The sequence below is a fragment of the Benincasa hispida genome, chromosome 10 (genome assembly GCF_027475165.1).
Source record: "Benincasa hispida cultivar pf3 chromosome 10, pf3_genome.v1.1, whole genome shotgun sequence".
NCBI classification, from domain to species: Eukaryota; Viridiplantae; Streptophyta; class Magnoliopsida; order Cucurbitales; family Cucurbitaceae; genus Benincasa; species Benincasa hispida.
The window spans coordinates 57,979,640-58,004,301 of NC_143487.1; the positions used below are offsets into that span (position 1 = coordinate 57,979,640).

Consider the following 24,662-nt stretch of genomic DNA (forward strand, 5'->3'; position numbering starts at 1 on the left):
TTGATCAAGATTAATCCAATGAATTGATTTAAATATCAAATCTAAAGCAAGATTTGAAAGAAAAAGACAACACCAAAGGGTTGAATAAGCACAAGCTTTTACTATGGATAATCTGAGTTTTGAAGAACATTACAAGCCATTTTATAGGCCAAATGGTCGTGGATAGACCAAGAAACTCAAAGGTCATTCAGATACAATTAATTGCAAATTGTAGAAAATAACACCTAGAAACTTAAAACTTAATTGCATACTAAATTATAAGTCAAAATGCAAAATTAGGAATATAGAAAGTCTTCAAATTGCCTTAAATATCTCCTCTAGAAGGCGGCAAAGTAGATATGCACGTTTGACAAGGTTTGACATCACATTTCCCCATGCAGTGCACACTTGACAGCATTTTCTTCATAAAATCAGCATATTTTTTTTTACCACTGTGTCATCTTCCAAACTATAGGACTTTTCCCATACCATCTTCATGCCATTCTCTTCTTGACTCATTGAACTAACATTATATAAAACTTTGGTCTCAAAATTATTTATTAGTTCTTGTGAATTTGCTAGTTTTTAAAGATGTAGTGTGAATGGCTATTGAATCTTCTTTGTCTTACTTCTTGTAATTGGTCCTTTAGGTACATGCAATGGTTCAATGGTTGAATTCACATCACGAACCTTCTCATTTGCCCGTGTCCATCGCTCGTATGCCTCCCGAACATTTCGAGCGGCATTGAGAGTTGGAATAGAAGAACAGACCTCCGTAAGGACAAACATGAGATCCTCGATGATTAGTATCGTCGTGATCATATGTTTCCATATTGAAAAATTGTCGCCAGTAAGTTTCTCGACGCTAAGCAAAGCTAAAATGGTTGTAACCATTTTAAAACTTGTTGTTGAAAAATGAACAAACTTTTATAAGATTTTGCTAAACTGCATTTTAACCAATTAATTTTAACAAAACAGTTTCCAAGTACCCTAAGTGTATAGGACTTTTATTTTGCAATGGTGCCCCAGCAAGGCAGAACAAACATCACCGGTGGAGTGATCAGATGTCCCTTCACTAGGATGAGGCATTCTCAACCATTAGGCAGAACCAACTCTTGAAATTGAACCTAGCAACCACCATTTATTTGGTCCAGAACTGTTAACCCTCAATAACTATGCGTAAGTGTGACCCCTCGCTTTCGGTGCCAGAGTCCCACCCTAATGAGCCCACCGTAGGGAAGAAGTAGATTAGAACAAGAGATTAAGTAACCTTATCCTCTTCCAGGAGATCAAATAAAGAAACGCGCAAAACTGTCATTCTATAGGGGGACACTCCAAGGGTGCCTCGAGACGATGGGCATAAACTTTATCCAATCCAACGAGGGATACCGTGGGATATGTTGTCGCACTTCTCGCTCCTACTTACTATGAACATTCTCTCCATCCACCTTGATATTAACCTACCTAAACACCATCCTTTAGGGGGAGACTCCCAGGGTGCCACAAGGCCGAGGGTAGATCTCACGATGTGGACTATATGGGAGAAACGTGAAAGGTTTAAATGAAGCATCATATGCCCCAAGTACCTCCCACTGAATGTTCAACCTAGGGGTTCGTTAACCTAGACAATCCGACTACTGATTTTAGTCTAAGTCATCTTTTTAAGTCCGCTCATAAACAACTTTTGTCTATGAAATAAACAAGTTCAAATAGTCACATTTAAACACTTTAATGGACTGTTCTTAACTTGCATGCATGCATCAAATCTATCTAATTCACCTTTTCAGGTAGGTTCCCAAGTAAGGGTGTTACGTTTCCGTCAACTTAAATACCCCAGCCTAGACAGAACCCGCCTTAGACAAAAGGTCCCTTATAAATAGATTTACTACACTTTAACCTTTTATTAGTCCATTTAATCCTTTTAAACTGATTAAAATATTAAAGCCTAAAGGTTGCTAACCATATTAGAACCGTGAACTTAGGTCTATGTCATCAAGTTTTAAACATTTTAAAACCATGAATTAAACTTAAGTGAGCATGCATGTCTTTCTTGTTGCTTTTAGTTCTAATTTCTCTTTAACCATTAAAAAGAAACAACTAAAACATATTGCACATAACAAGGTATTTATAATGCTTATAAAGTAACCTATGTGTCATGCTTCATGCAATGTCCGGTCATTACTATACATAACTTTTATATACAAGTAATAACCAAGCAAACATGTTTTCCATACACCCTTATACTATAACAACTATAATATAAAGATGATGCATGTCAATGCTTTTTATGCATGCATAAATATAACTCTTATATTATATGATGCATGAGCATGCTCTTACGTAATTTAAATCATGCTTCTCTAAATTATAACATTTATAATAAAGAGATGATGCATGATCAATGCATAACCTAAGGTGGGATTTTCTATATGTGCATACCATATGACATATAAAATAAACATACATCTCATGTATAAACCAAAGATTAATGGACCAGGATGAACCTACACAAAACCGGAATGAAAAATTCTATCTATTACATTTTTCCGTCAAGCAAACCGGTTCACATGTGAACCAGGTCTTGAATCGCCGGGCGAAACTCCATCGTTTAGTAAATGCCTCCAGGTAAACGATCGCTTAACGCACACTAGATGATAGTGCGAAAAGCTAAACGATCACTTAGACGACAACGAGGCTGTGAAGCCAGATCATCTAGACGATCGCTTAACACGCAAAGAGGTAAACAATTTACCGTGCGATTACTCCGCGATCGTATAGTCAGTAACTATGCGATGAGGCTTGTTGAGCTATACGATCATCTAATGTGCGCATGCGTTAAACGACACCCGAGCATTCGATACTCAACAATCGCCTACCTCATCGTCTACACGACCCGACCAACACTTGGTCGTCTTCTTCCTCGAAGAACAGCAACCCTTGCTCTGAACTTCTTCACAAACGACTCAAAACTCAAACTAACTTTGAATTACAGACTCGATATCAATTAATTATGCCAAAAAATGCAGGGACCTTTACAATTAACTGGAAATGTAAAAGAATTAATTGAACCGAGGTTTCTTCCCAGAAAACTCCATTAATCAACATATCTATAAACGAGTTAACAATTAAAACGAAGACAGACATGTTGCACCCACCGAGAATGTCGATGCAATTCTTTGCATCAATGAAATTGGAATATCAAAAACCCGGCTCTACAATTAAAGGAACCCTTAGACAAGAGTACCTATGAGTGGAAACGGATCTTTACAATTTCATTGTGACAAAATTTCCACACATACATTCTAACAAACAGGTATGCATTATAAATACTAATTACTAGCATACTTCAAAAGATAAGTACAAAAAACGAGGGAACGTACCAGTTGAAGACTTTCTTCAATAAACTTGGTTTCACCGAGAGCGAACTCCTCACGTTCCTACTAGTCCAACAAGCAATCGCCCAACAACACCACGATCGTCTACACGATCAACAACGCACGAACTATAAGCGAACGGGGACTCCGCCACCACTCGAAGCCCTCAATATTCTCGGAGTGAGAATCCAAAGGGTGGACTTTGATGGAATTGGTAGAGGGGAGGAGGGAAAGCAATCGTGTACTACAAATAAGCAAGTGGGAGAAAGGGATACTATCGCATAGTCGGGTGCTTGATCGTTTAAGTCAAGGTACACGATCGTGTAGTAAAAGCTAAGCAGTCGTCTATCAAAAGGTAAACGATCGTTTAGTTACGCTCGGCATGCTAAGCGATTTTCTAGCAAAGGTAAGCGATCGTTTAGAAACGCGGGTGTGCGATTGTTTAGTTAGGCGGGCGCTTTCGTATAGGCTCTCAACACTAAGTGATTGTCTAGTAATCACACCGTGAGCAAATTTCCGTGTCTTTTGTGTATCTCATATGAAAATGAAAACTGTTTTCATTTTATTCTTTAGTTACTATAACTGAACTGAACTTCCCACTTTCGCACGAATCTGGAGAAAACTTCGGCCAATTATCTCATAATCGCCCAATTATTAAAATAATGAATATAATCATATTATATTCTTAACCTATAGTTTGATATCATAAATCAATTATAGTGTTTTCTCCCCTACTTGATATAAATCATATTTATATCCAAATTCCTCCAAAATAATGTATCTCACACATTTAGTCAATCATATCATATATAATTAACTAGTTCAATTATATCGTATATAATCAAGCTCCCTCTTTTCAATTTGAACATTTCAAACAGACCCAAAAACTGATTCTCAACTTTTATCCAATCTACCAAGGGGACCTTATGGACCTATGGCTTGAAGCCCAACGGTACGTGAATAGCTGACTAAACTCTTTAGCCACGAGATCCACCATCGATTAACTACAAGACATTCCACTAAAGACCACACAGTTGAACTCTTCTTACCACAGATATATTTCTGTGTCCATTGGATATAACCAATCATGTGTACGATAACCATTCACAGATGCTTGTAAGTACAGCTGGACCAAATTACCGTTTTGCCTCTATAGTTACATCTCACTCTTTAAGTACCACTGATCCCTCTAATGAACAATACAACATAGTCCAACTATGTGTGAACACCTCTTGGGCCAAGAGAAGGTGTGTGGCGCCACATCGTTCAAGCCATGGAATCAGCCCTTAAGGGAGCTATCTATCTACTTACCCCTACTTCGAGGAAGGAGTGAATTTCATCTTATGTAGCTGAGATCCTAGCTCCCAAATTAGATGAATCCCTAAAGTGGTAGGTTTGAGTCAGCGACCTGGCCATTTGCACCCATGCAAATCAAAGGATTGACCTCAATGGCAGGAGTTCCCAACTCACTCAGGATTGAGGTCATGTTACCTATGGTCATTCTAATTAACGGTTTTATATAGCGAGACGTTAACACTTCGTGGTCAGGTATTATACAAACTCTTTGTATAGGATATCCCCGCTTGCATGTCCCCAACACGAATGATCAAGATCAGATCATCTGTGACAAGTCACAACACTTGTAACTATTCCACAAAGCGGACTGCATCCGTAGCGTTACCAGGATAAGGTTTCCCTTCTATATCCATATATTACAGACCATTTTGGTTATCTCTCAAGACATGATTCACTTGTATGTCACCATATACATGCCTAAGTTACATAAAGATAACCAGGGATTTCAGCTTATTGGTTTCTGGTAAAGCAAATAAAATATTCAGATGAGCAAAATAAAGAAGTGAAGTAAAATATCATATATTATACAACACAAGTGTTCATACAAACTGTTTACAAACTACAAGACACGAGACTTTAGGACATCAACCCCAACATTAGTAACATTGATTTAAGATGCGCTGCTAATAATGAACTTTTTGTGTCATTTCTATAAAGTGTTGTTGTAGATTGGCTTTTAGTGACAAAAATTACAAGTGTTGCTAAAAATTTGTCACTGAATTATATTATGGGTTGATTCCATTGATTTCTTAGATGTGGTTAAGAGTTGTTGGAGGTGGTGGGATGAGGTATCGTCTATAATGAGTCTACAAAAGAATTTTTAGACTTTGAAGCCTACCTTGAAGGGGTAATATTCCATTTCAGTTCCCAAGTAGGATTTGAACCTACGACCAATCGGTTAACAGCCGACCGCTCTACCACTGAGCTACTGAGGAAGATCATATTAGTGTGCCTGGTTGGAATGTGATCGAGTCTCGCTAGAGAATGAAAACAGCACAACTTTAATTTAGAACCCAACTTTTATTGAGTTGCAATTGTCAAGCTAGAAAGGATCAGTAGCTTTGGGCTTGGACTCGATGAAAGGTATCTCCCCATCAGAAGTCTCTTGTAGAATGGTTGCCTTTAAGAGATAAGAACTCATATATTCTTTCATTCGGTGGTTGAAAATGGTATGCCCTTCATTCATCGGGTAGTTCAGAAATTACGCCCAAGTTATGACCACAACTTAACCTTACAAAAAGTATGTGTAGAAATCTCGAGATTTGCAAAATCTTTTACCAAATCAAATCAAATCTCTATTATATTCTCTTCTAAACTAATAAGGAATGATTTCCATATTGATTTGGAGAAACCCCAGTAGTCATTTGCATTTATTGATTTTATCGTTTATTGTTAATCTAAATTGGCCATTTAGATTAGCATACCATGTTGTCTCTAGTATTGAAAGAGTTGGATAATATGCAGATGTTATAAACATAATATAGGAGAAAAACCTAGATATAAGATTTCGTTTTACCCTTAGAAATAGGGTAATGACTACATAATAATTTACTAGAATTGCATGTTCATTTATCTGATTTTTAAATTAGTCATATAAATATGTCTTTAATTACTTGGTCTCCTAAAGGTAGTTCTCAAAGAGAGTTGAATAGGAGTTGAATTCGATTCATGTTACTAGCTGTCAGTTACGATAGATTGGGAATATAATTTGATTTCATACCTTAACCTCTTCAGGCTTGAAAGAGCAAAGATGCGGATGTATCTGAGTTACATGCCACATTATATCTGGGTCTAGTTGAGTAAAGTAAGTTATGGACTCAAGGTGGGTACAATTCTCCCTTAAGGTTAAAATGATTTGAATCCATTTTTTTCGTCTAATTTTTTACGACGTTTATTTTTCTTATTGTTTTCTCTTATTTTTCAACATACTTGTTTTTTCTTTTATTTTTCAAAACACTCACCAAATGAAATCATTTTATCTTTGTTACTTTTTAGTCACAAATTTTGAAGAAGGTCTTCTTAGTTAGATTATTGTGCTCTATTATCTTGGAATTCAATATGTGGATTCTATCCATTTTATACTACTAGTCAGCGACTGTATACTTACACCTAAGGAAAATTTATGGAAGCTCCTTTCAAAAAGGTATAGGAATAAGTACCATCAAAGTAACTCAAACAAACCAAAAACTTAAGCAATGATTTTTTTAACTCTGCACAATGTGTGTGCCGAAATAAGTAATGACTTCTTAACTCTATACAATGCGTGTGCCGAAATAAGTCAATCTCACTTAACTGTGTAACCTCTTTTTTTTGCATGATATATATAACCAAAGTTATAAGATTGAGAAGTATTTAGTATGATACAAAAATGAGTGACATCCTTTTTTCGCTTATGGCATAAAAATATCATAGTCCCACCTCTGGAAAAGCTTCGTTTAATGGCTCAAGCAACATATCAAATGATTTATCGCTCCAAGGATTAAGAATCTTAATGTGCATAAGTTTCACCAAATAAATAACTGAATTAAACTTTCGAAATCCCCAGATATAACTCCTCTTCTACTTCATGAAACATTCCATTGTTCTATCTGGCTCATCTTGATCAGCTGATTTTCTTGTAGTTTCTCCAAAAATTGGCCCATGCAAATCATAAATCATTTCTAGCATCTCATCATCACTGTATCTCTAACTCTAAAGTTTACTCTAAGATTTCAATCATCTTCTCTACTTTCAAGTGAATTGGAAAATGTTGCACCTAAAAAACTTGAATTAGATCTTAAAATTGGAGAAAGATCAACATTATCTCCATTGAATATCTATCGGCTATAAGTCGGAGATATGCCATATTTATATAAATGGAATTCTATGACATCTAATTTATTTCAACTGATAATCACATAGTTTGAATAACAAGGATATCTTGTTCTTCCTTCTTTGTCTAAATAATTCTTCGCAACTTCGATAAAATTATCAACACTATTAGAATATTGACTAGACATTCAATCTCTTAAATTTATCCAACTTCGATTCATGACAAGTGCAATAACTTCATATTACACACACTTCCACTAATTATAACAACTCCTAATGCTTTTTCTTTTGGAGCCAAATACCAAATAGTTCATTACATCCTTAACATTATAATGAAATTGAGATCTTACTAAAAAAAAAAGCCTAATGATTCAAAAGGAAAAGAAGAGTTACACTTGTTTTATAGAAAACCATCCTCCAACGAAAACACATATACTCAAAACATGGAATAATTTCAACATTGCTCACCAAAATAAAAGTTTTTCAGAACTATATTTCACTTTGAAAGTACCCAAAGAAAAACAATAGCGAAAAATACAAGTACCATCATGGCAAAACATAATAAAACCAAATCTGACCATAAACCAAGAGAGAAAATTATGTATAAGACTAATAGATCAAGATTTGTGCATTTAATATCAGAGAAGTAGGAAGAAAAAGGAGAACTAATAAATACACTTTAAAAAGGAAATGGATTGGAAGATGAAAGTAGATTGATAACTCCTAATGCTTAAACTCTTTACCAATTTTTCTATTTTTCATGGAAGAATAAGGAAAGATTGAAAAATATTCCTAAATTCTTAAACTTAACTTCAATTTTAGGGATTTTGTACAAAAAAATTTAAATTCTTCATCATCTTTCTTCTGCATACAAGAAGTATTTATTAACAAATAAAGAAAATAAAAGGCATTAATCCAAAAAAGTAAACTCATATGTTTTTTTAATTTAGAAATTAACTTGTTAAGTTCCTAATTAATGTTGTTTAGAAATTGATTGGCTATAGATGCTAACAAAATACATACTAGGTAATGGAAATTTCACACATAAAATCACCTGAAAATGAGTGGATTATTTGAAAATAAGTGGCTTGTGGTTTATTAAGATGGAAATCATCGAAAAGTTGTGTGAGTTTGGAAATAAATTTAAATGTGTATTAATTGATAGAAATTTCATATAAAAATACCTGAAAATGAATGGGTTCTCTACAACAAGGTTCCATTCGCGTTCGCCAGAGTTTCATTCTGTTTGATGGTGTTCTTTTCACGTTTGCTTGCATTCTGTCCATATCGTGTGCAAAACAGCTTGTCCAAACGAGTGCAACAGCGAGATTCCGTACAAATCATGTGCAACAGTGAGATTTCGTCCATTCCTGTTCGCCCGTTCGAGTGGCCGAAGTTCTGTGGAGAGAGGGTTGTTAGAGTTTGTTCGCATCTGTCCATTCATAGTACAACAGTCATTGGCATCCGTCCATTCACAATGAAGCTTCTTCTCTTCACCGGCAGTGAGGTTGAGTGAAGAGGGAGGGAATGGGAAATGGAAGGGGGGGAGGGGGAGGGGAATGAAAGATGGAAAATAATTGGGGAGAAGAAAGAGGGAGGAAAAAAACCTAAAATTTTTACTTTTTTTTTTTTTAATAAAAATATATATATTTAGTGACATCTTCCAATGTTACTAAAAATATTCAATATTTAGTGCCGTTGGTAGATACGTTGCTAATTCTTTTAGTGACTGATTTAAAGCGTGTTGCTAATAATGAATTTTTTTTGTGGTATTTTTATAAAATGTCGCTATAAAGTAGCTTTTAGTGACAAAACTTGCACGTGCTGCTAAAAATTTGTCACTAGATAATCAGTGGGTTCTTTGAAAATAGGTAGTTTGTGGTTTGCTGAAGGTGAAAATTATCGAAAAGCTGTGTGAGTTTGGAAATTATTAGGGTAAATATGTACTAATTGATTGAAATTTCACACAAAAATACCTGAAAATGAATGGGTTCTCTGCAAACAAGGTTCCATTCTCGTTCTTGGAGTTATGTTCTGTTTGGTAGTCTTCTTTTCACGTTAGTCGACATTCTGTCCAAATTGTGTGTAGTAGCTCGTCCAAACAGGTGCAACAGCAAGATTCTGTCCATTCCCGTATGCCCGTTCGAGTCACTGGAGTTTTGTGGAGAGAGGGTTGCCAGAGTCCATTCGCACCCATCTGTTCATAGTGCAACAACCACCGGAGTAAGTTTGGTGTCTATCCGTTCATAGTGCAACAGTCATGGCGTCCATCCATTCACAGTGAAGCTTCTTCTTTGCGCCAAGAGTGAGATTGAGTGAAGAGGAGAGGGGGAAGGGAATGGAGGATGGAAAATAATTGTGGAGAAGAAAGAGGGAGGGAAAAAAAAGTCTAAAATTTTACTTTTTTTTAATTAAATTATATATATTTAGTGCCACATTCCTATATTGCTAAAAGTATTCAATATTTGGTGGTGTTGGCAGATACGTTGCTAATTCTTTTAGTAACGTTGATTTAAGATCTGTTGCTAATAACAAACTTTTTGTGTCGTTTTTAAGTGTTGTTGTAGATTGGCTTTTAGTGACAAAAATTGCAAGTGCTACAAAAAATTTGTCACTGAATAATCAATTTCTTGTAATGATAGTTGGTTCACCTGGACCAATGGCCAGGATGGATCCAATTTAATCCTTAGTCAATTAGATCAGGTGTTGGTAAATGATGTTTGGGCCTCTACTCTACCTCTGCCTAAGGTCTCTGTTAATCCTTGGGGGGTGTTTGACCATTGTCCGATAGTGTTTGATGTTGATGCTTCTTTGACTTGTCGTGCATCCAATTTTCGATATTTTAATTATGGGTTGATTCCATTGATTTCTTGGATGTGGTTAGGAATTGTTGGAGGTGGTGGGATGAGGTATCACCTATAATGAAGCAACAAAAGAATTTTTAGACTTTGAAGTTTGTCTTGAGGGGTAAGTTTGATCATCATATTAGTGTGCTTGGTTGGAATGTGATTAAGGCTCAGTAGAGAATGATAACAATGCATGCAACTTTAATTTAGAACCCCACTTTTGTTGGGTTGCAATATTCAAGCTAGAAAGGAACAGTAGCTTTGGGCTTGAACTCGAAAGGTATCTCCCCATCAGAAGTCTCTTGTAAAATGGTTGTCTTTAAGAGATAAGAACTCACATATTCTTTCATTCGGTGGTTGAAAATGGTATGCCCTTCTTTCATCGGGTAGTTTAGAAATTACGCCCAAGTTACAACCACAACTTAACCTTACAAAAAGTATGTGTACAAATCTTGGGATTTGCAAAATCTTGGGATTTGCAAAATCTTGGGATTTGCAAAATCTTTGACCAAATCAAATCAAATCTCTATTACATTATCTTCTAAAATAATAAGGAATGATTTCCATATTGATTTGGAGAAACCCCAGTAGTCATTTGCATTTATTGATTTTATCGTTTATTGTAATCTAAATTGGCCATTTAGATTAGCCTACCATGTTGTGTCTAGTATTGAAAGAGTTGGATAATATGCAGTTGTTATAAACATAATATAGGAGAAAAACCTAGACATAAAATTTCATTTGACCCTTAGAAATAGGGTAATTAATAATTTACTAGAATTGCCTGTTCATTTATCTAATTTTTAAATTAGTCATATAAATATGTCTTTAATTACTTGGTCTCCTAAAGGTAGTTCTCAAAGAGAGTTGAATATGTGTTGAATTCGATTCATGTTACTAGTTGTCAGTTACAATAGATTGTCAATGCAATTTGATTTCATACGACTTAACCTCTTCGGGCTTGAAAGAGCAAAGATGCGGATGCATCTAAGTTACATGCCACATTATGTCTGGGTCTAGTTGAGTAAAGTAAGTTACGGACTCAAGGTGGGTACAATTCTCCCTTAAGGTTAAAACGATTTGAATCCATTTTTTTCTTCTTATTTTTACGACATTTATTTTTCTTATTGTTTTCTCTTATTTTTCAATATACTTGTTTTTTCTTTTATTTTTCAAAACAGTCACCAAATCAAATCATTTTATCTTTGTTACTTTTTAGTCACAAATTTTGAAGAAGATCTTCTTAGTTAGATTATTGTACTCTGTTATTTTGGAATTCAATATGTGGACTCTATCCATTTTATACTACTAGTCAGCGATTGTATACTTACACCTAAGGACAATTTGTTCCGAACCCCATGAATCTGCCTTTGTGAACAATATTATGGATAGTATTTTACTTTGTTTGGAGCTTGTGAGTAGTTACCATCAAAATAATGGTAAGGGTCATTGTATGATAAGGTGAATCTCCAAAACTCTATTAATTGAGATTTCCTATTTCGACATCCTTCTTATCATGGATGCTCCTCGTTAATTTATGAGTGGATTAGGGCTTTGTATCACTTTTGTATTCCATTTCAATTAATGTCTCTTTTGAGAGAAGAATGTTATAAGAAACAGAGTTGTGAACAATTACATGAGCATAATTGGTAATAGTATACTCTTGACCTAAAGTCAAAAGAAGAGAAATTTCCAATTTTACTCCTAAAGCTAGTAAATGTATTACTTATTTTTTTAAAAAAAAAAGGTTAAAATATCATTTTGATCATTGTAGCATCAGTTTCGTATCATTATAGTTCATATACTTTCAATTAAATTTAAAAATGTCACTTCTATTAGTTTATTGTTAATTTTTCTTAAAAAGAGTATTTATAACCATTATCTATGTTGATAAAATTTAGAATTACATTCGCATGATAGTTTATCTAAAGATTATTATTATTTAATCAATTTTCATAAAGATATGCTGTAAGTTTTTTTTTTTTTTTTTTTTTTGTTGAGTTCTATGTTGTAAAGTTGTTAATTATATATTTATATTCTCAAATCACCAATTGACCCAAAAGATTGGCAAATTTAATTATATCATGTAACACTCTCCTCACTTGTGGTCTTGAAATATGAAGAATGCTCAACAAATGGAAATCAATATTAAATGGGAAAAAAAATAATATTGCAGGGTTTGATTTGAATACATGACCTTCCGGAACCACCCGCTTTGATATCATCTTAAATTACCAATTGACCCAAAAACTTAAGTTAGTGAGTAAAGACAAATTTAATTATATATATATTTGTTTACGTCAAGTGCAATAGTTTCATGTAGAAAAATGTAAAATATATTTGAAGTTCTTGAGTTCACAAAAATGAGAAAATATTTGTGTAGTTTAACAGTGGAACAAAAAGTTGAGGAAAAAAGCCATAAAAAATTCACACATTTTATGTTACAAAAAAAACTTCACAAAAGCTTAAGATAGGTGAATGTAAATTTAATTATATATCAATAACATTGCATATAATTTGGATACCATATTAAATCATCGATTGACCTAAAAACTTAAACTCATTTTGTCCGGAGTGAAGTAGGTGTCTTTAGTTTTACCTAACCCAAAACAAAAACATATTTATAAAGCTCGAACAGCAACCTAACTAACTTGTAGTTAAGGTGGAAGTAAGAGGTCGATTCACAGAAAAATGCTATTTAATCATTTCTTTAACTAAGCTTAACTATGAAAGCTATAAAATGGGGGTTTTGATTAAAACAAAAAAAAATGCCAAAAATAAGAAGATAAAAGGATAGTTGTAACCAAGTTTAGAACACTCTTGCTTCTAATCCAAGTTAGACGGTCATTGCAATTCTTATTATTGAATTCTACAAATTTAATTCACAATCGAATTAAGCACGCAACTACTTATTTAATCTAGATTAAACTAGCCTCTACAAAGACGGACAACTATCATAACCTAGTTAAGAAAGGGTCCTAATCAAAGATTAAGGTAGAATATGGGTGAGGATCAAATTTTTTTTCCCTCTAAACTACCAATCTACATGATCACTTCAGTTATTGTTTTGTATACTTAAATTTTGTTAATTCTTTCTCATATTTGCTTTACCTAACTTAATGGGTAGAGTCACTCAATTCTTCACCATATTTATCATCACCTTTTAAAGCTACATAATTTATCAAATATTACAACAACATTTAGTTTATTAATAATTATAAACACAAGAAAGCTGTAAAAAGGGGGGAAAACCTGAATTACATAAAACACACATTTAATTTAACTCTGCCCTTCAGGACCCAAAATACCGTTAACAATCGACGTAGCAACGAGAACTCCAACGACCTCAGCTCCGGCGACCGCCCCAGCCTGCGATAACGCTCCGAAATTCACTGCCGTTTCAATTTCTTTCTCCGCCGTTTCAATTCCTCTCTCTGCCGCTACAATCCCCTGCTCCGCCGTCACAATCCCTCGCTCCGCCGTCTCCAGTCCTTTCTCCGCCGCCTCGAATCCTTCCCTCACGATCTCCTCCGCCTCCTCCTCCACCTTCTTGAGCTTCTTCCTCAGACCGAACAGAGGAATGTCCTCCGCCACTGACGGATTCTCTCTACCCACAACCGCCGCCGCCGCCGCCGTTGCCGTCAGGAACAACAGTGTCTGTCGCCGCGTTCTTCTAGCGGAGAGAGATTCTGGCAGCGATTTCACTGCGGCGGCGCGGACGGTGATGTTTAATCGGCATCGTGATGGGAGGATTTGAAGGACAGGTGAGATTGCTGTAGAAGCCATAGCTTTTTCTCACTGGAGCCAGTGTCTGATCCTTCAAGACGATTCAATGATAGCGATTCGTATTTTCATTAAATTTAAGTACGAAAATACCCTTTCCTTGAACCGCCAAAAATCTGACACGTCAACAAATGGGAGGGTAAAAGTGAGATTCAGAAAAAAGTATTGGGCCGAAGAAGCCATATACACAAAGCCCATTAGCACAATTTCACATGGAATAATTATAGTTGTAGACCACACAACTTATTTTCATTAATGTCTAAAGTTTTGGATATTTTTAATATTAGAATTTACTTAAAAAATAGGACGGAAATACTTTTTTATGGGGAGGGGACGTGCACTTATGTTATTTATGAGGATGAAGTTAAAAAATAATGTGTTTTTTCAAACTATTGAAAAATGGAGTATATGGGAAAGTATTTTTAAAAATAGATGGGAGTGAAAGTATTGACAAAAGTAGGATAGTTATTATCATTTAGAAAAATTTGAAAAAATCGTGTACGAGGTACACGATTGACGTTTAATCCCGTCAGCACCATATCGGCTGACTTGGTTGACCGATCGCATGGAAACTTGTGGACCGAGTCCATGATTGCCATAATCGTGGATCCAGTCCACAATTTTTTTCTTTTTTCTTTTTTCTTTTTTCTTTTTTTTAAAAAATAGATTAACTAATTATTTTTTTGTACAGCAATATTAAGATTTTAGGACCGGGTCCACGAATTCCTTCATTATTAAACTTAATTATATATTTAATCTACAATGAAAATATAATTATTCTGCACTCATATTAAAAAAAAATGTCATGATATTAAAAAGATTTACAATTAGTTCTCTAATTTGAAAATAGAAGTTTACATGAAATTTAAAGATGAGGCACCCAGGGGTTAAGAACGATGAAAAAAAGTCGTGCGCTAGACGGTTTTATGAACGGAGCTCATTTAGTACCCACATGGGGTTGTCTTCGTGTCCCTCTAAATTAGGTTCACCCTGTTGTCGTTAACGTCTACGACGAATACGTCTTCAATCGGTGTCAACAACATTGAGTCGTCTTGTTTGTTGAATAATACTTTCTATGTTGACCAATGTTTGCTAACACATTGAACCCAACTCTGGTAAGTGTGCTACACTGAATATTGTTGTACATCTCCGATAAAATTATTCTGTACAATGAAAAAAATAAATATTAAACAATATTCATATCATATATATGAAAAATATCTGATTTTAAATCTCTTACCATGCAGTAATAGTAAGCGTCGTATAAATCGCCTCGTAATTTAATCGTACTAGGAAAAGTAGTCATCTAATACAACTGGTTCATTTGTTATTTCTCCCTGTGTACAACGATCATGTCATCCATGCCAGTAGGATATATACTCCACGTGGATTCGACGCCAGTCTTGGTCATGCTTACCTCTCAAATTTATCTGATGTAATGTTAGGAGTGTATAGGACAACGAAGGTATCGTTTATCACAGACCAAACTGTCTCAACACACGATCTGAATGATGTCACTCTACTATATGGAAGCATATAAGAGGGCTAACGGTCAACCAGATGTCTTCACCATCACGACACTAATCAGGTAGTGATGACCAAATATGTTGTGTGTATGGCGTCCAATTAATTTGACAAAAAAAAAAAATAATAAGTATACATTCAAAATGTTTTAAATATTCATTTATATATACATTTGTTACCTTTGTGCATCAGTTTGTCAAATATTTTTCGGTATATAAGCAACATATTTGTTGACTGTTAAGAGGCAACTAATATACCACTCCATCTAAAATTATAAAAAAAATACAATTAATTTATATTCTTATATAAAATGATAAGAAAATAAATATATAAATAAAATAATATCTGGTACTAAGTGGATGATGATCTGGGGCCTGTAACTGGATTTGTGGTGCTATAATCAGAAATCTATCATAAGCCCATACCTGTAGTAGTATTAGTGGCCTCGCTATTTCCAATGTTTGTGCATTGGTAGCCCGACAAAGTTCTCTATACAACCATGCAATACATGTACCACCCCACAAGTACGTACCAGCATGCTAAAAAACAGACAACAGTGGAAGGAACATGAGATACACTAGAGTATTTGACTTGTCAACGAACAAAAATCCTCCAATAAGCTACATAATGTATGCTCGTGCATACCTACGTATGCTGATGTCGTTAGCATCGGGAGGTAATTCTGGAATCTAGGACGCCAACCAGGGGATACTCAATCTTGAGCCTTTCAGATCATCTAGTAGAACGCCTAAGAGCTCTTCACAAACATTCTTCCAATTATATTGTAGTGAACCTGTCAATGATTACCCGTACACTCGTAACCCAAACTATATGGCAACATCATGCAGCGTGATTGTACATTCCCCACAAGGCCGGTGAAATATGTGGGTTTCTGGTCTTCAACGCTCAACTAGAGTAGTAATGAGGTGCCAATCAAATTGGATAAATCCAATTTGTGTGACCCCAAGAAAGCCTGCCTGTTCAACATAGGGAATAATACGGTGATCAAATGGGATAATATGTTGTGCAGATGCCTCCCTTCTCCAACAACTCAAAACTACTATAGAAGAACTATCCCATATCGATTGTGAACGATGCATATTTTGTTGATATAGTTGTACAGGATTAGAAGGACCAGACTCTATTACCTAAGAAGTTCAAATTACAAGAGCACTCAACCAATACGGAAGCTCTAAATATGATTACAAGAGCACTCAACCAATACAAAAACTATGACCAACTGGATGAATTTTCACCTTCAACAATAGCAAAAGCAAGGAGAAATATATGTCCGTTTGCATCAATTGACAAGGCAGTCAATAATTTCCCCTTATACTTTTCGTAGAGAGGAGTTCCATCGATCTGGATTATGGTCTACAATGTTTGAACCTTCTCTTGCAGAATCGAAGGACCAAAAAACTCGATGAAAAATAGTCGTATCTAACACATCAGATGGAAGAAAATACCAATCTGATCGTGTTCCTGGATTGTAATGTACAAGAGCACTCAACCAATACAGAATCTCTGAATATGATTTCTCCCAATCACCAAACACAACAATCAACATTTTTCTCTTGGCTTGCCACACCCGTCTATAATTAATATTATAGCCATATTGTTTTTTAATTGCTTCTTGCAGTAGAGCTACAAGTACCCTAGGATGAGCTCTAACCAAATTTTGGATTTCGATACTCATAAAATTTGAATCAATCTTTGAGATAATGTGTCAATTATGAAAACAAACACGAATGTTCCCCTTGAAGTTTGGTGATTTCGAACATCCCACGAGTTTTACGCTGACATGCTCGTAACCTTCAATCACAACCATCCTTCCATGATTTACATCTGGCATACCAAAGATCTTGATTTGATTCCACTACAAAAATCTTGTAGTATTTTGTCACACAATATTTTTTTTACAGCAAGTTGTAAATCTTCTTTAGTATTAAACAACATTCCTTTCTGTATTAAACTACAATTATCTACACATATACTCTTTTCCTCCAATGTAGACCCTAGTTCATATGTTGAATTTGTAATTTCCCAATCTATTTGGATGAACATATCTGACGGTACCAACTCAAGATCATGTCCCCACTACTATCGTATCCAAATAACTATCAACTTCAACATCAATATCACTGTCTCCATCATTTATAGGTTCAAGAATAACTAAATCTTCAGGATGCATCAACATATTTATTATGATTTTTTCAATAGTTATAGTTGACAAAAAATATATTAATATGTCAACCCAACAAAATCCAATTTCTAAGTTCAGTATATAATATCTAAATATTATACATTTAAATCAACCCAAATCTAAGATCCATAAACTATACATTTAAATCAACCAAAATAAAAACAAAATAGTATATCCATGAATCATACCTTTAACTCAGCCCACATGCAAACAAAATAATATATATATATATATATATATATATATATGTCTTGCCCAAGAGAAAGACACTCTAAATGAACAGTGGTTTATCTCTATCAAATAGGATACATATGTTTGACAATTTCCCCATAAAATTATCATAAAGAGGAAGAAAGAAAACAAATATTGAAAGAGAAATTTAACCACAAAATAAATATCGCCGAGATCAATATCGTAGTGAAACTAAACCGTACATCAATTTACTCCCGAAATCAATATGGCTGCCGCAATCAAATCAGATTCAAATAAGATTCAAACATCGACAATTTACCACAAAAATTTGAACAAAACGCTAGAAAAACCTTCGATCTTCATGAAGAGAGAGAGAAAAAAAGAAAAACAAAATTATGAGAGTGGTTTATAACTTACAAATTTGATCGCCGGAATCGACATGGTCTGAGATTGAGAGGGTCTGAAATAGGGATATAACCACAGTTAGAATTGGAAGTTGAACAGGACAACAGATGCATACGGGAAGTCGAAGCGCTCGTGGTCGTTGGAAGAGGAACACGATGGGACGGTAAACGATAATATTAAAGAGGAGTTGGGTAGACAATAGTATTACGACTTTGCTTTCTATATTTCTTGTATTTTGAAATGTATATAATTGTTGTATTTATACAACATGGAATCCCTAATTTGGGAATGCAAGAATAATTCAACAACAAAAAATGGTTATACACTTGTTGTAACTAACCTATTCATTAGGTAAAAAGGTAAGGTTGTAATTTATGAAGTCTTTCATTGCTGACAGAGTTGCTGAGTAGATTTGCCTTTGGTGACGTGGTTGGCTATGTTGGCATCCTTAACATCCCCCTTCAAACGAGATGGTAGTTCTACTACATCGAGTTTGGATCGAAGGTGGAAGAATTGTGAGTGTGTTAAGGTCTTGGTGAGGCAGTCAGCGATTTGGTTGGAGGATGGTACATAACGAATATCAAGCTGACCACTGAGGACTTGATCATGAACGAAGTGAATGTCGATCTCAATGTGCTTGGTCCGTGCATGAAACACCAGATTTATGGCTATAGCACTTGCGCTGAGGTTGTCACACCACAGGACTGGAGCCGACTTCTGTTTGACACCAATCTCACACAGTAGTTGTTGCACCCAGATGATTTCTGCAGAGGCATGAGCTAGCGCTCTATATTCAGACTTCGTGCTGGACTGGGATACAACGGATTGTTTCTTTGAGGACCAGAAGATAAGATTACCATCAAGAAATATACAATAAGCAGCAACTAATTTTTGATCGTCTATATTGGCTGCCTAATCGGCATCGGAGAAGGCCGAAACATATAGGTCGGACCCCTATTGATGTAGAGGCCAAAGTGTCGAGTGCCACTCACATATCTTAGTATTCTCTTCACCGCTTGCCAGTGAACGTCCGTAGGTTGCTTTAAGTACTGACTTAGATGATTAACCACATATGTAATGTCAGGTCTCGTTGTGTTTAAGTACTGTAGGGCACTAATCGTGCTCCGATAGATATAGGGATCGTCAAGGGGAGTGCCATCAGAGATGGAGAGTTGCTTATTCAGAACACTCAGAGAGGGTGCCGATTTTAGATCTCCAAGGTCAAGGCGGTGTAGTAAGTCCTCGACATACTTTTCCTTATTTAGTATAACTCCATTTGCGATATTGTGCAGTTGGACTCCAAGGAAGTAGTGGAGTTGGCCAAGATCCTTTAGAGCAAACTTGGAGTCCAAGGCTGTTACAAGCTTGTTGATTGCCTGCAGATCGGTGCCGGTAATAATTACATCATCAACATATACTAGTAAGAGTATCAAGGTTGACGTGGTCCGATATATGAAGAGAGATGTATCAGACTTAGCATTCTGAAAGCCCCAGCTACATAGGGTTGTCTTCAGTGTGTTGTTCTAGGACCTTGGTGCTTGTTTGAGGCCATATATGGCCTTATGTAAGCGACATACATGATTTGGTAGTTGAGGATGAATAAACCCTTGCGGTTGGCACATGTAAACTTCTTCATCGAGGACCTTATTAAGGAAGGCGTTATTGAAATCTAACTGTCTCAGTTGCCACCCTTTGGAAGGCTAATGATGATCCGGATGGTAGACGCCTTTACCACTGGACTAAATGTCTCGAAGAAATCAATGCCCAGGATTTGATGGAAGCCTTTTACTATGAGTCATGCCTTGTAGCGTAGAATGTAGCCATTGGGACTTCGTTTGATTCTGAATATCCATTTATTCCTTACAATGTTCATTGACGGTGATGGAGGAACTAAAGTCCAGGTCTGATTTTTCATCAATGTTGTAAATTCATCACTCATTGCTTTGTTCCACTGCATGGTTTTGAGCGCATCAGTGACTCGTGTAGGTTCGGTTAGAGACCAGTCTTTGTGGGTGTGCGGAGGACAGGATTTTGGGTTTGAAGATGCTTGCCTTTCCTCGGGTAATCATGGGATGAGTAGATATGGGTACATGGTGTGGGACAGTATCGGGTGAAGACTAGGCAGTGGACGATGAAGGTAAATGATCGGCAGGTTGGGCAGTAGATGATGGTGAGTCAGGAGGTAAACGATCGAAGGGTAAATGATTGGTGGGTAAACGATCGGTTTGTAAACAATCAGTAGGTAAATGATCGGTGGATAAACGATCGTTTGGTAAACTATTGGTGGGTAGACGATCAGTAGGCTGGACATTAAACAATGAGGGTAAACGATCGGTGGGTAAACGATCAGTAGGTGAATGATCGTTGGGTAAATAATTGGTGGGTAGACGATCGATGGGTTGGACACTAAATGATGAGGGTAAATGATCGGTGGGTAAACAGTCGATGGGTAAACGATCAGTAGATGCACAATCGTTGGGTAAACTATTGGTAGGTAGACGATCGGTGGGCTGGGCATTAAACGATGAGGGCAAACGATCAGAATAGGGAGGTGGGAAGGTGGGACTATCTGTAGTGTTATCAGTTGGTGATTGGGTGTGAGTTGTTCTGATAATTGGTGAGGGTGAGGTTGTGGATGTAAAGGGCATAGAGTCACTGTGCGGTGTGTTCTGACTGAGGGGCAGCCAGGGAACCGGGTGGAAGGCAACTGCTTGCTTGGCTGTCCTGCAAGCTGAAAGAGACACTTGACAAGGAAAATTAGTTTCATCAAACACAACATGTCGAGAGATGAACAGCCTACCATTGGAGTTGAGGCATTTATAGCCTTTGTGATTCACAGCAGGGCCGAGGTAGATGCACTTTTCTGTGCGATAACTCAACTTATGTGAATTGTACGGTCTTAAGCAGGGAAAGCGTGCACACCCAAATATTTGAAGCTCCTCAAACTTGAGCTTCTTTTTTAACATCACTTCCATTGGAGACTGTCCTTTTAGGACAAGGGTGCGAAAGCCATTAATCAACAGAGTTGAGTATAAGAAAGCATCCCATCAATGATGTAAGGGAAAATATACTTGGGCTAGTAGGGTTAGCCCTGTCTCCATTATGCGTCTGTGCTTCCTCTCAGCCCTTTCATTTTGTGTTGGATGTATATGGACAGGTATACCTGGAGGTAATGCCAAGTTGATGAAAAACTTTGTGCATTTCGAAAAATTCTCCACCACTATCCGACTGTAAGGACTTGATCAGTGTATTGAACTGAGTTTGTATCATGGTGAGAAAGTGTTGAAAGGCTGCAAGTGTGTAACTTTTTAACCTCAGAGGATAAATCCATGTGTACCTACTGTGATCATCAACAAAGATAGCATAGTATTTGTACCCATCTGTAGACAAGAGAGGAGTTGAACCCCATAAATAAGTATGTATAAGTTCAAAAGTTGCAGATGCTCTTGAGTTAGAGTTAGGGAAAGCTAAAGAGTGCGATTTGCCATAGCTACAAGAATCACAAAATTTGAGCTCTTCATTAGATGACATAGGGAGATTACAGTCTTTGATAATAAATTCTAGTGTTTTTTTATGATGGATGGCCAAATATTCTATGCCATGTAATCTTAGACACCCTATGCTTTGAAGATATGCTAAGAATAGACAGATCTTTATTCTTGTGCACTGGCTGCGATGGTACTCCGTTTTCTACTGACTTCGAGCTAACTTCTGCACCTTCTAATTGATATAGTCCATCTTTAAGCACTCCCTTCATTATTGTTTGTCCCGTACCCTTGTCCTTAACAAGACAGTAATCCGTGTGAAATTCAATAAACACGTTATTGTCTTTTGTTAGCTTAGATATACTGACCAAATTTTTTGCTATGGCAAACACACATAACACATTATTCAGTTTCAAATTGCAGGTATCACTATACAGACATACAATTCCAACATGAGAAATTTCTAAAGCATTACCATTAGCTACAGTGACTACTTCAATACCTGAGTATTCAGTCGGGTTGCCAAGATTGTTGAAGTCTGAGGTAACATGATTGGAGGCACCATTGACAGCATCCCAATTTGCATTAGTCATGTTTTCTTGTCTTGTCAGAAAGGGGTTACTTCCATAAGTAGTGGCTAGGGCTGTTGGATGAGATTGTGTGTTTTTGGTCTAGTTGTTGGGGAAAGGTTGTCCCTTGTTTTGAGGAGAATTGGGAACAAATTCTCTATTATACCTGTTGAAGCAATAAAACGCTATGTGTCCTACCTTCCCACAAACTTGACACACAGGTTTGTTGTTGTTCCTTCCCCTGCCTCTACTTCTGCCATGGCCACCACCACCTCGTTGTCCTCCTCTAGTAGATTGGTTGCTATTATTGGTCTTTTTTTTTTTGTTGACATGTCTAGTATTTGTCATATCACTGACGCATTATTGACTTGGTTGAAGCCTATTGTCGTTTTTTGGTTTGACTGATGTTCCAACCTCCTTTCATATAGGAGAAGTCTCGATTGCATATCAAGCCATGACATGTTCGCTCTCCCTTGGATTGTGGCCACGATGGCATTGTACTCTTCATCAAGTCCTAGTAGCATCTGCGAAACCAAAGCTCTTGGTGGCACTGGACTACTAGCCTGCTCGAGATTATCAGTATTCATTTTTATAGTTCGAAGGTAATCTTCCATTTTCAAATTACCTTTTCTGATTGTTTGAAACACATGTCTCAGATAGTCTTCTCCAGCCCTGGACTGAACACCAAAGAGTTGTTGAATGCTGGTCTACAGATCCCTTGCACATTCACACTTCATCACTTGAATGGCGACCTTTGGTGTCATGGAGTTATACAGCCAGCCGAGGAGGAGTTGATCTACAGCCATCCACGCTTCGTATTGAGGATTTACCTCAAGTGTTGTCAACGAGCTGGAAGCACCACTACCAGAGCTTCCTTCTGCGCTGAGCGGAGTAGCTTCTGCTCCAATCGATCTAGTCGACATGCTCTCACCGACTGCAGGTTGCAAAAACTTTGGGGGACACACCTTTTTGTCCGGTCAGGTTCCCTTCAAGTCGGTAACTCTGAAGGATTGGAAGTGCCAAGTTTTTTCATAGAAGAAAATTGCTACAATCAAGTTTGATGGAGGTTATCTGATTGAGGAGTTGGTTTAAGGGTGGGCCGCTGAAGTTGGCTGTGCCGAGGGTGGTTCCCTTCCTTGATTGACGTTGGTCATTGTTTGCTCTGATACCAAGTTAGAATTGGAAGTTGAACAGGACGACAGATGCACACGGGAAGTCGAAGCGCTCATGGTCATTGGAAGAGGAACACGATGGGACAGTAAACGATAATATTAAAGAGGAGTTGGGTAGACAATAGTATTACAATGACTTTGCTTTCTATATTTCTTGTATTTTGAAATGTACATAGTTGTTGTATTTATACAACATGGAATCCCTAATTGGGAATGCAAGAATAGTTCAACAACAAAAAATGGTTATAAACTTGTTGTAACTAACCTATTCTTTAGGTAAAAAGGTAAGACTATAATTTATGAAGTCTTTCATTGCTGACAGAGTTGCTGAGTAGATTTGTCTTTGGTGATGTGGCTGGCTGTATGGCATCCTTAACAACCACCGGAATCAAATATCCCCTGGTATTTTTTGTGGCTGAATCGAGAGTGTCTGAGAGATAAAACTTGGCCGGGATCAAATATCCCCTACAAGATTGGCCGTCAGAATTGAGAAGACTGAGAGAGTGTCTTCTTGATTGTCGGAATCATTAGGGTTTGAGTGTGGGATTTTTGGTTGCCAGAACCCATTTGGTTTTGGATAAGATGGAAAGACGCTAAAAATATTATATTAAATATCTCTTATTATTAGGAGAAGATGAAAATGTTTTTTGGTAATAGTTTTGAAAATATTTAAAAAATATTATATTTTCCTTAAAAAGTGCGCTGGACCTTTTAGTTTCTTATTTTAGAAATCGTGTAACTAATTTATGGTTGAGGTCTAAATGGTAATTGAACCCAACTTTTTTTTTTTTTTTTTGTAATTTTTAAGCTAATTAGACATTCTTGTAAATTATGCAAAATGTGGACATTATTGAAATATAGGACCTTTATTAAGGCCTTATGTGTTGTTATCCCTTCAAAGTAGAGATGTCCATTTAATCCGTGGGCCTCGGACCTGCCCCGAACGGGGCGGGGAATCTCCAA

General features: G+C 36.4%; 1 protein-coding gene and 1 long non-coding RNA gene across 2 annotated transcripts; both read right to left on the reverse strand.

Moving 5' to 3' along the window:
* Positions 1-6,828: 6,828 nt before the first annotated feature.
* On the reverse strand, positions 6,829-9,120 carry LOC150033497 (uncharacterized). The gene is made up of 2 exons (XR_016523801.1): positions 8,705-9,120; positions 6,829-7,464 (listed from the first exon to the last, which is right to left on the reverse strand). It is a non-coding gene; the product is annotated as an uncharacterized LOC150033497 (long non-coding RNA).
* A 4,395-nt stretch (positions 9,121-13,515) lies between these two features.
* Positions 13,516-14,206, reverse strand: YCF37 (homolog of Synechocystis YCF37). Its single transcript, XM_039044807.2, has one exon. The coding sequence runs from the start codon at positions 14,150-14,152 to the stop codon at positions 13,646-13,648; it is 507 nt and encodes a 168-aa protein (XP_038900735.1). The 5' UTR covers positions 14,153-14,206; the 3' UTR covers positions 13,516-13,645.
* Between the last annotated feature and the right edge of the window lie 10,456 nt (positions 14,207-24,662).

What these genes read in the sequence shown, in the direction of transcription:
- YCF37 (XM_039044807.2), bottom strand. Translation starts at nt 14,152, where the DNA reads ATGGCTTCTACAGCAATCTCACCTGTCCTTCAAATCCTCCCATCACGA.